This window comes from Wolffia australiana, chromosome 1, assembly GCF_029677425.1.
Source record: "Wolffia australiana isolate 7733 chromosome 1, ASM2967742v1".
NCBI lineage: Eukaryota > Viridiplantae > Streptophyta > Magnoliopsida > Alismatales > Araceae > Wolffia > Wolffia australiana.
In genome coordinates this window covers 9,334,997-9,346,372 of record NC_135835.1, presented here as the reverse complement: position 1 = coordinate 9,346,372, position 11,376 = coordinate 9,334,997, and the positions used below count along the sequence as shown (strand labels likewise).

The following is an 11,376-nucleotide window of genomic DNA, read 5'->3' as shown; positions in this document are numbered from 1 at the left end:
AAGGCATTTTATTTAGTTTTTAAATTATATTTTCCATTGAAATCCATAAAATTAGAAAAAAAATCCCAAAAAATTGAAAAATTCTAAAAATATATTGAATACAAAATTAATTTTACATAACCTACTTCCTACGTATCTATCCTTAGAGACCCTGTACTAAGGAAGGTTTTATAATCATATTTGCATAAATAAGAACCTTTAAACTACATGTTTTAATCTAATATATGGTTTGTCAGCCTGTTGTTGTGTTATTTAGTGTTGTCTGACTGTTTAAAATCATACCTTATGATATATAATAATAAAATGATTCAGAATAAGACTATAAGGTACATGATGATCATATAACCTTGTGTGGAGCTAATTCCTATATTACTTTTTCCTGGAAGGGTAAATTCAAGCCATTCACGTGTCTGACTTCTATAAGTATCCACATGATTACTATAACAAAAAATATTCGCTTAAACTTATGAAATCCTCCATGAAGATATAATTGATCTTCTCACCATCTAGACATACTCGAGGGAGAGAAAATTTGGAAGATGGATAATATTGAAATAGGGGGGGCCGATTTGGCTGTCATTGGTACTTAAAATGGGTGCCTCCTCTGTTTATACCTAATTTGGACATTTTCATTAAGGCACCTATAAGTTAAGCCTATCCACCAACATCCTAGATCTTGTGCATATGATCGACTAGGCCATTCTATCAATCATATTAATAAATTTAATGGCTGATAACATGCAAATAAGAGTTGATAAACTGTTAATTTCATCATATTTTAGGGCTTTTAATGTGTAAAACATTAATTTTTAACGCATGTTATCATGATTTTAGGTTAAAATAATAAATTCCTTGAATTTCAAGTTAAATAATACTTTCAATCAATATTTAGATCAATTTTTACACTTTAAATGTTTTTAAAATGAATTTTAAATGAAATTAAATGATTAATTGACCTATTTCTATAAATAAAAAGAAAAGAAGTAAATAAAACAAACTTTAGAAAATAATAAAGTCATTTTTTTGGTATTAATACATATTTTTAGGGTCTATTTTAGGTGTTTTTCCATTTAAAAAAGTTTTTTTTTAAAAGACTGGCCCTTATTGGGCCAGTTATAGCACTCACCTATCTGCAAGTGGCACAGGGTGCACGAACGACGCGATCCGCACGCAGCGCCATATAAGCAAATCAGGAGAAGAGTTCGGGCCGTCGGTGCGTGACACGTACGTACGAGATTTTGTGCGTGTCGCGCATGGAATGGAGACATGCAGAGGCACCACGAGCCAATCGCATCACGTTGTACGCTCAGCGTACAACATGAAAAAGATAAAAAAAATTGACGGAATCGGAAGAAGCTGTTCTTCCGATCCTGCGGCCATAAAAGGAGAAAATGAGAGATTGAAGAGGGGTTCTTGATTTTGAAGCTCTAGGAAGGATCGCCTACCTTCCTATAAGACTCAAGACCCTTCCTGGAGCGATTTGGAGCTAATTTTGAAGACCAAATCGACGATCTGGCCGCCGTTCTTCCCCAGACTCAATCTTCAAATATGAGGAATTTGGTGTTGTTCATTGCGCGAATTCCCCTCAAACAGAGCCATAATCTCTTCATGGTATTCCTAGGCACTCTTTGAATTCATTCTGCAATTAATTTCACGTTCAAATTTTCAAAAGCCATAGTTCATTCCGATTTACTATTATTTGATTATAAATTTCCTATTTCGAATCCTAGCTGTCCCTTAAATCACATAAAAATCGTAAAGCGTATTCACGATCTCGTACTTCTTAAGTTAGCAAATCGTGAATCGTATTCACGATTTGCTAATTTAGGACATTTTTACAATTTCTATTTAATTAGGATAAAATAAAAATATGATAAAAATGCTCTTAAAAATAGCATGAAAATTAGTTTTCTGATTCTTTGAAAATAGTAAAACATCCTCTGATAAATAAAACAAACTAAAGAAATACAACAAAACTTAGAGTTGAATCCATTTTAGAAATAGATTTCTAATACATTAAAAAGAACGTAAAAAACTTATATATAATTCAACACAATTAAATATTTTAATCAAACAAAAAGATAAATTTAAGTGATTTTAGTTCTCTGTTATTAGATAACAGAGAATTATTAAAATCATTTAAGTTCAAAAAAATAGAATTTTGTGCAATTTACAAGTATTAGCATTTAAATAAGTAGTTAAACCATCATTTCATTTAGGTTTTGAATTCTAAACCCTAATTAGACAGAAATTTGAATATCACCACTGCCTCCCTAGGGTTCAACCCCTTAAACACTAAGGGATAAAATAAATATTTTTGCTCAAGTTCGGAAACCCCTAATTAACGACATATAAACACCTATTTTCGAGCTTATCAATGGCCTGGTAATATTTTTTCACCAATCTTACTCACTAACTATATCTACTTAGACATTATCTAGTCAATGATCAATTTAACCCAATCAATGTCCAAACTTATGAAATCCTCCATGAAGATATAATTGATCTTCTCACCATCTAGACATAAGGGAGAGAAAATTTGGAAGATGGATAATATTGAAATTGGGGGGGGGGGCATTTGGCTGTCGTTGGTACCTAAAATGGGTGCCCACTCTGTTTATACCTAATTTGGACATTTTCATTGAGGCAGTTATAAGTTAAGCCTATCCACCAACATCCTAGATCTTGTGCGTATGTCTAAGTAAATATAGTTGGTGAGTAAGATTGGTGAAAAAATATTACTGGGCCATTAAATTTGTAATTCATAATAACAAATTTAATGGCCCAGTAATATTTTTTCACCAATCTTACTCACTAACTATATATACTTAGACATTATCTAGTCAATGATCAATTTCACCAAATCAATAGGTTCAGTTCCCTGCCCATGGAGTACGCCTTGTGTTCTAGAAGTTACATAGTAATATATTAACTCTTGAATAGAATCTTTATCCTCATCGGTTATCTTATACCTACAATTACTCATTCACGTGAGACTCTTAAATGACTTAGGGCACGGTTAATCATCAAACACTAATCTGTTATCCCACTTAGTAATGATGCATACGGAAGATCATTTGAGAGCCTCCTCTCTAGTATAAAACTACACTAGCTAAGGACTCCAACACATCTTCTTCCTTGAATCAATCTCCTCTTATATTGAGGACAAAGGTTCTCATCTCGAATACTCAATCACTTTTGTGTATTTCCTCCAATATCCATGCTATGAATAACTTAAATCCCCTCATTAATAACTTGTAAGTCATATTCAAATCATAGAAGTTCATGCACAAGATGCCTTAGGGACACTTATACGACTATGACATGAATCTACAAAATTCACATTTAGCTACAATATCTTTGAAATATTCACACTAATCAATTCAATGATTTCTTTTTTGAAAGATCACCAGTTTTTGATAGAGTCTCTACATGAATATAGTGCTATTATTTCAATATGTTTTGATGCCCATGTTGCGTATCCTTTGAATAGGAATGATTTGTATGCATTTTTAAAGACTATTGATAATGGGATGAGCCATACTTATCATTTTGTAGGATGAAACAATGATATTCTTTCAGTATATTTTGATGGCGATGTTGCGTATCCTTTGAATAAGAATATGTATAATACATTTTTAAGTCTAGTGATTATAGGTTGAGCCATACTTATCATTTAAGTAGAACGAGATAGTACTATTCTTTCAATATATTTTGATGGCGATGTTGAGCATCCTTTGAATATGAATATTTATAATAAAATTTTAAAGACTATCGATCACTGTATTATGATATTATCATGATTTACTTGTCATTACATACAATAAAGGACTTCATTATAAACATCACACAATAATAATAATGAGTAAATATTTATTTCAGTAAAATTAAATAGGACGTAAAAATGTGATTGGCTTGAGGGCCATATTATACCTATTAACTGTTCCCCATCATACTTAGGATCTTGTAGGTTCATCTCTCGACATCAAGGATGTGAGGCCTTAGTGGGTTTTTACTATTGAATATGACCGTAATGGTTCTTTTGATCACTACTAGGATGTTTGATTACCTTATGATATGTGCAGACTGACGTCAAAGAATATTTTGAGACTGATAGTTGTACTCTTGTTTCATCAATCTTAAGCCTTAAAATATTTTTAAACCCTTAAAAAGAATGAAAAAAATGATGGCCCACTGTTATTTTGTTTTATCTTCATTACCATTCCCTTCTCTCCAACATCTACACATGTCTCCAAGTAACCATTTCATAGATGATGATAAATTTATTGTCTATCTTTTTTGTCTCAAGCCATGATGATGTTTATGATGTTTAAATATTTCTGAGTAGTTTGAATGACAGTACTGATGCCGAGGTGGTGGACAGTATTATGGTGGGGATTGCATATACAGTGTTTGTGTGATGATACTTAATAAAGAGGCATTTGAATGAACCTATATCACTCATATGATATCTCTCATCCCCACTTTCTCCAATTGTGATTTCTCAATGTACCATTTCAGTAGCTCCGTCTTTTCATAGCTTCAATAGATCCCATTTTGAGCTTTGTATAGTTTATTTTGATTCTAAATCATTTATTATCTACACCTAAGTCCAAAGATTCTAGTTCATTTTGATGAAATATTAGGTAATATATTTGCAGGGGCCTACACTTGATAATGTGATTGGTGATGAGTAAAAACCACTTGTTGATGACATATAACATATTTCTCTATTGAAGTGACATGACATGTGATATATGAATCCATGAATCTTACATGACGAGGGATGATAACTTTGTTGAAAGTGGTTACAACTTTAAAAAATAATAAATCTCTCTCTCTCTCTCTCTGTGCACCCGCAATGAATCTCTCTTCACATATTTACATGTGGCAGTGAGAGGTTGAAAGTAGAGAGGGAGGGAGGAGAGAAGAGAGCACATGGAATTAGATGACATTCATTGGTGATGATGTATTCTATTATAATTTACAAAATTTAATGTTGCATGATATGATGACAGATGATGATTCCATAATATGCTTGTCATTTCCACATCATGTCCGAATGTGTCGATCCCTATAATTGTTTCCCGAAGTTTAATATTAGATAAATCCACAAGATTGTGATTAATCATCCACATAAAATTAAGTCAAGTTAAACCATGTTTAAACACTAATGTCAATTAATCATATTTTTCCTGACGAGCTATAGTCAATATCTTGGATGAAGAAGTTCATATTCATAAAGTTTACGGTGGATACGATAATGCAATTATTGGAAAATATAGCCCAACAGAGGATGTATGGAAATTTGAGCCATATTGTAGTCCAAACAAGTTATATTTATTTAACAATAAAAATGGCAGGAAATATTCTAGGCCGAGTTAGCCATATAAAGCCTTTGGGATTATTTCTTGTGATTTATTTATTTTAAATTTCTTTTATGTAATATTTTTTTGTACTCTCAATGAAATAGTTACTTATTGAGATATGTTAAGTCCAAATTATTGTATGCTAATTTTATGGTGGATTTCAATTATGAAATATGTAATATTTTATTCTATTTTTATTTTTAACAAACTATTTATCTGAATTATATTCATTTTCAATTTTATATTTATAAATAAACACTAGAAACTGGAATTTATACTAGAATAAAATATACATCAATAAAATAATATACCTAGAATAATTCAATCCCCCATATTCATGTAACCTTATTTTTGAGCCCACATTTCATAAAAAGATAAGAAAACTCTTAAGATAGTAAAATTTGTGTGCAACATTTAAGTACTGATTTAAATGAAGAAAAATCAGTGGGAGACACTTTCATTCATTGGAATCTAGTAGAAAAAGTTATGATGAGATTATAGGGTGATCAGGGGATGATGCTGACCACCTCTGGTAACTAGCCCAAGTGGGCATCTAACAAAAAGATACAGAGAACCAGGTTCTATAAAAAGTATTCCTTTATCATTTGTTTTCATCCTTTTTCAGTGATATTCTTAATAAATTTAAAATGAAGAAAAAAACTCATCAGAATGGAAAATGAATTTTGATAACTCATTAAAGTTATACAAATCAGATGCCATGTCTCTCAAAATAATTCCAGTGAGAATTTACTTGATATTACATTATTACGAGGTACACATAAATGAATCAAAATGGTTTATGCTTATTGATCGGATACCATAAAAACTTGTCAGAATATATCTCAGATAAAAATTTTGGGAGTAAAACCTGGTACACGTCAATATTTTTGAGTATCAATAATTTAAAATATGAAATACAATGTAAATAAAAAATAATTGTGTCTTCCAAACCACGTAATTGTTGCTAAAATGATGATTTAGTTCACTTTTAAAATTATTTATTTCATTTCGCACTACTCTTTAAGGATATAATAAAGTGTACTGTAACAAAAATATTCAAATATTCATTTTATGTATTTAAATTATGAGTATTTTATTATTATTTTATTCAACTAGTGGAGCTAAATAACATTAATTAGGGTGATGCGATAATAATTATTAATAAGAAGCATATAACTTATATTTATAGTAGATGCTTTTGATTAGATGAAACAGTTAGATGATGTATTTATACATAAACAATCAATAAGATGAATGTGATATGAATAATGTTCTTAATTACCATTGTGAAAAATTTAGTTTTTAATTTATAAGCATTTTCCCATTTGTAAAACATAAAATAGTGAAGTATACTAATTATAAACATTTATAGCTATATATTCAATTATTGTGACTTTTTATGGATAATTCTCAAATTAAGACCATAAATTTAAAAGACATAAAGAATCATATTAAAAACTCATTTCTATTTAAAAAATTAAAAAGGAAAATGAGATTTGAGTCTGTCTAAAGAAATAAAAATAAATACTTAATTTTGCATTCTGAAATGAAATGTGAAACCGGGGAAAATTACATCCAAAAGTTTCAACTTTCTTCTCCCAAGAATACTCAATTTTAATTTCTAAAAATAACTTATCACCTTTCAAAAAAACACTGAAAACATGCTTGAAAGATACTATGTTTTTTCAACCTTATAATTAAATGTATATATATTTCACTTTGAAATAATTATAACTATAATTTTTATCATGTAGGATAGGATACATCTTTGTTTTTTGATTTACGTGATATATATTTATAAATGAAAAATTTAAATATAAAAACAGCCATGAGAGACACAGGTTAAGTACACACGTTTCTAACCTCCAAAACATATAAAAAACAACGTCAAAGAAGAAACTTAAATTTATATAATTTTATTGGCTGAACTTGAACTTCATTATTTTGGGGTCACATCTAATATTCAGAGTTTACCTTGATTTTTTACCGCTCTCATGGCCTGCACCAAAATAGTAGATCACTTCTAGACGTCCAGTCAACTGCTGCACCTCAGCACATTTTAGGGAGAAACAGTTAGCTCTGGGTACGAGTAGCATTTCATCCATTACCACAACTCATATGATGATTCTTCAGCATCAGTCAGTTAGGACTTCCACTAAAATATAGAAAAAATATTGAAAAATATAGAAAAAATGGAATAAATCTAGATAGGAGATCAGTACAAGTCATCTCCACAAGGAACATATATTAGGAATCCAATTATTTCTAAATAGTGATTTGAAGTGGATGATAAGGGATACTTATCGAATAAGACGTAGTGATGGATGGTTGATATTAGATTTTTAATGATGGGGTGACAGTCAATGAGGGATGATTTCCAGAATTAGAGGTGAAGGTATGGTGACATGAATATGTCTAATGGAAGTGATGGAACAAGAGAGATGAATACGTAGGGAAACAATGTACACAAATTTATCTAATGTTATGAAGTCAACGAAGATTCAGATTCAGATGAAGTGTAGAAGTCAAACTCCACTCTGATTTTAGAGTGGAAATCCATAGCTTTGTAGGCTGTAGGCCATGTCATTCAGCATGTAACCGAAGCCACGAGTGGACGAGGAAAAAGAAAAATGGTGAAATTAGGGATTTAGGGTTTTGTGATTAAATGAAAGTGACGAGTTCAAGATTGGAGGTAGAGGTGTTAGGATGAGATGATTGAGGACGGTGATGAGAACAAGATGATGAAGATGAGAATATAGATCTAATTAAAGGGGTGTGAAGGAGAGAAACCAATGTAAGGCAAAATACTAATAAATCCCTCACTCTCTTTCAATCAGCACTCTAGTAGGAAGAAAGTTCAAAGATAGTTTTTTAAATTTACAGTTTCCATTTATAGATCCAGTCATATATTTGGATAAATGATATAAATACAAAGCTGCTACCAAAAGTTCAGCTCAAACAGAATTCTTGATCGTTAATATCAAGCCTTGAAGTTGAAGAATTCCTGGCCGTGGATTTCATTCACTTATTTCTCTTTGCTCATCCATGTCACTGCTGTCACATAAGTCTTAGGGTTTTGTCTTTATTTTGGAATTACGTGTACAATGATGTTTTGATAACTCATAGAATACTCACCTGACTAATTTAAGGTTCCATGATTTTAAGAATATTTATCTATTGAGTGATTGCAAATTTCTGGTTTTGACATGTATCCAGAAAGAGAAGTTCAGAGGTAGCTTGATTGGGGCCCAAATCGAGCTCACATTTTTGCGACAACGAAGATGTTAAAGCTTATATAAATGTTCAATGTAACACTAAACATCTTTTTCTTCAGTTACATGCGCATTGTTTTAGTCTTCTCGTGAATTATAACATAAGAGATTGAAGTTTCAATGAAAAGACACCTCTTCAGTTTCTTTCATCCTTTTTCACTAACCCAAAATCCACCGGCGTTAAAAAAAAGGCAGACTATTCCGATTACCTTTTTTTCTTTAGTTATATCAAAACAATGAAAGAACTCATGAACTACAGCCACCATTATTCAGTCAGTTCGTCAAGTGCTGTAAAATAGGCTATTTTCTTGTCCATAAAAGAGTCCGATATCCATTGGGCTTTTATGGGCAGAAATGCCGTCCATTATAGGCCCATTAAGAGGTAAATTTTCCGGTACTACTATATAATCTCGCCGAACTCTCTGCTGTTTCATGAGAGAGAAGAGAGGAAAGGCGAAGGGGGTTTCCTTTTGCGCTCGTCCTCCTTCGGTGCTGCTGCGATCGCTGCGTGAGGAGAGTTCAGGAAGTGGTAATCAGAATGGGAGGAGGAAACGGGCAGAAGGCAAAGATGGCGAGGGAGAGGAATTTGGAGAAGCAAAAAGGAGCGAAAGGTGCATGAACAATCACATAAATATATATTTTGATGTGTCTTTTTCTTTCGATTTCAAGCCCTTGTTCACCCGGTACGGCGAAAGACTAAATCTTTTTCGGGATTGATGGTTTTCATAGGTAGCCAACTCGAGTCGAACAAGAAGGCCATGTCCATTCAGGTAAGGCTTCTGTCCGTTCTTTTCGTTGTTTAATTTCTTTCCTAAATCGTTGTGGTAGGTATTCCTTTTCCTTTCGTGTTTATATTGGTTGAATGAAGGCTGTGAAGTGACGACGTAGATTTCGCTTGGCACTTCCCCGAATCGTTACTGAATGTCGATGATGTGATTTAAGTCGGGATCGGAGAAAATCTCGGCAGAGAATAATTTGGGCTATCTATCGTAATTACCTTTTGTCGATTTCGCTGCTCTTAAGCGTCATGCACTATATATGCAGTGTCCTCAGGAAAATTTCACTCCGATTCTTTAAGGGCCCAGTGCAATAAATTCTCTCCTGTATATGTTTTTGAATTCAGATCGTTGAGCATTCCGAATGGGTTCTTCATGAAATACTAATTCTAATGTCAAGTTGCTAAGATCGTGCTTTTCTGATTTACTGCTGCCACTATCTCAATTTTGTGCTCTTGATCTTCCATAAGTTTTTTAAACTATCTCAATTTTGTTTCCCTAATATTTTCTTATTGTTGGGTACATTTAATGCTATGGCTTCTGTGAGAACATTGTTGCTAGCAAATCCCCTGTGTTAGTAAGGTTAAATAATTAAGGATTTATTTGTGAGTATCGAGCGAGGAGGTGAGGGATTTTCCTATTATTATCGGATTGCTTTCGTTATTTGTCCTTTTATCATTTTGTACTTTTCAGTCTTCTCTCTAACATTTGAGATGTACCAGTTGACCCAGTCGTTCCTTCTTTGGAAGGAAATCACTTTGGTCATGATTCTCAGAAGGATTTTTGCGCTGGAGCGAATTAAGAATTAAGAATCTGAGATTTTTTTCATCTGAGATTTGTTTGATGAATTAAGAATCGCAATTCTGTGATAGATTTTTCTCATTCTTATAAGTTCTTTTTTTGAAACATAATACAAAACTCTTTTATTTAATGAAAGAAACATTATTCGTCTTTCATATGTTGGAACCCTTTTTATTTCTATTTTACTTATGGGCGTTTCTAAAATGATATGATGCTTGATCAAAACACCACGTCGCTGAAACTGATAGCATTAAGTAACAACATCTCTCGGTCCGAACAAACAAAAAAAATGATAATCTTAAATGATATATTTTTTCTGCAGTGTAAGGTGTGCATGCAGACATTCATCTGCACCACGTCGGAGGTGAAGTGCAGGGAACACGCAGAGGCAAGGCACCCAAAGAACGACGTCTACCTATGCTTTCCCCATCTCAAGAATTAATGCAGTCTGCTGTCTCATATAGTTCAGTCCGTCTATACATAATAGTCTATGTCCGTTTCGTTGATCATGTGAATGCATGGAAATGCATGTTTGACTTATGTGATCGTCATTGAATTATTTGGTAAGTGTGATGTTTATCTCGTGGGTCTATCCCTGTTGTGTCCAGTTGGCGTTCTTGTGTTATCATTTTCTGACCAACCGATGGATAAAGGCAGGTGGGCTAGTTAGAATTTGCCTTTTGCCCCTTTTCCGGGATTTCGTTGATGGTTTTTCTCATTCTTGTTTGTGATAGGCTTGATAATGCCAAGCTTTTGGATCTAGCCATCATGCCTAGTTGGCTTTTTCTTTCCACTTGTGTGGTATTATTTGAGGCAGGTAGAATAGTAACCTTTATACTTTTTTTTTGGGTTGTTTGTTCGTCCGTCCAACCTCTTTGCCACTTGGACGACATGTGAAGTGCAAAGCAAGAATTACCGTGATCCTAGTCATAGAACTGTGTTATTAATCTTCAGTAACGAATTCCAATTTTATACCGAATTGATTCTGGGATTTTTAGTATAATTGAAATCTGTTGATCTTGCTTTTAATAAAAAAATGGAGAAAAAAATATGATTAGGGAGACCTAGTGCAAAGCCGGCCAGAGGATCTCACCCTTTTTTTCTTTTTTTTTGTAGAATTGCTGTGGGTTTAAGTCAAATATTTAAGTAATTATTCAA

At 32.6% G+C, this 11,376-nt stretch overlaps 1 protein-coding gene across 1 annotated transcript; it reads left to right on the top strand.

Moving 5' to 3' along the window:
* The first annotated feature begins 9,079 nt into the window (after nt 1–9,079).
* LOC144705255 (uncharacterized protein At2g23090-like) lies at nt 9,080–10,825 on the top strand. The gene is made up of 3 exons (XM_078577844.1): nt 9,080–9,252; nt 9,371–9,411; nt 10,541–10,825. Exons 1-3 carry the CDS (start codon nt 9,180–9,182, stop codon nt 10,658–10,660), a joined length of 234 nt encoding a protein of 77 aa, XP_078433970.1. The 5' UTR covers nt 9,080–9,179; the 3' UTR covers nt 10,661–10,825.
* The last annotated feature ends 551 nt before the right edge of the window (nt 10,826–11,376 follow it).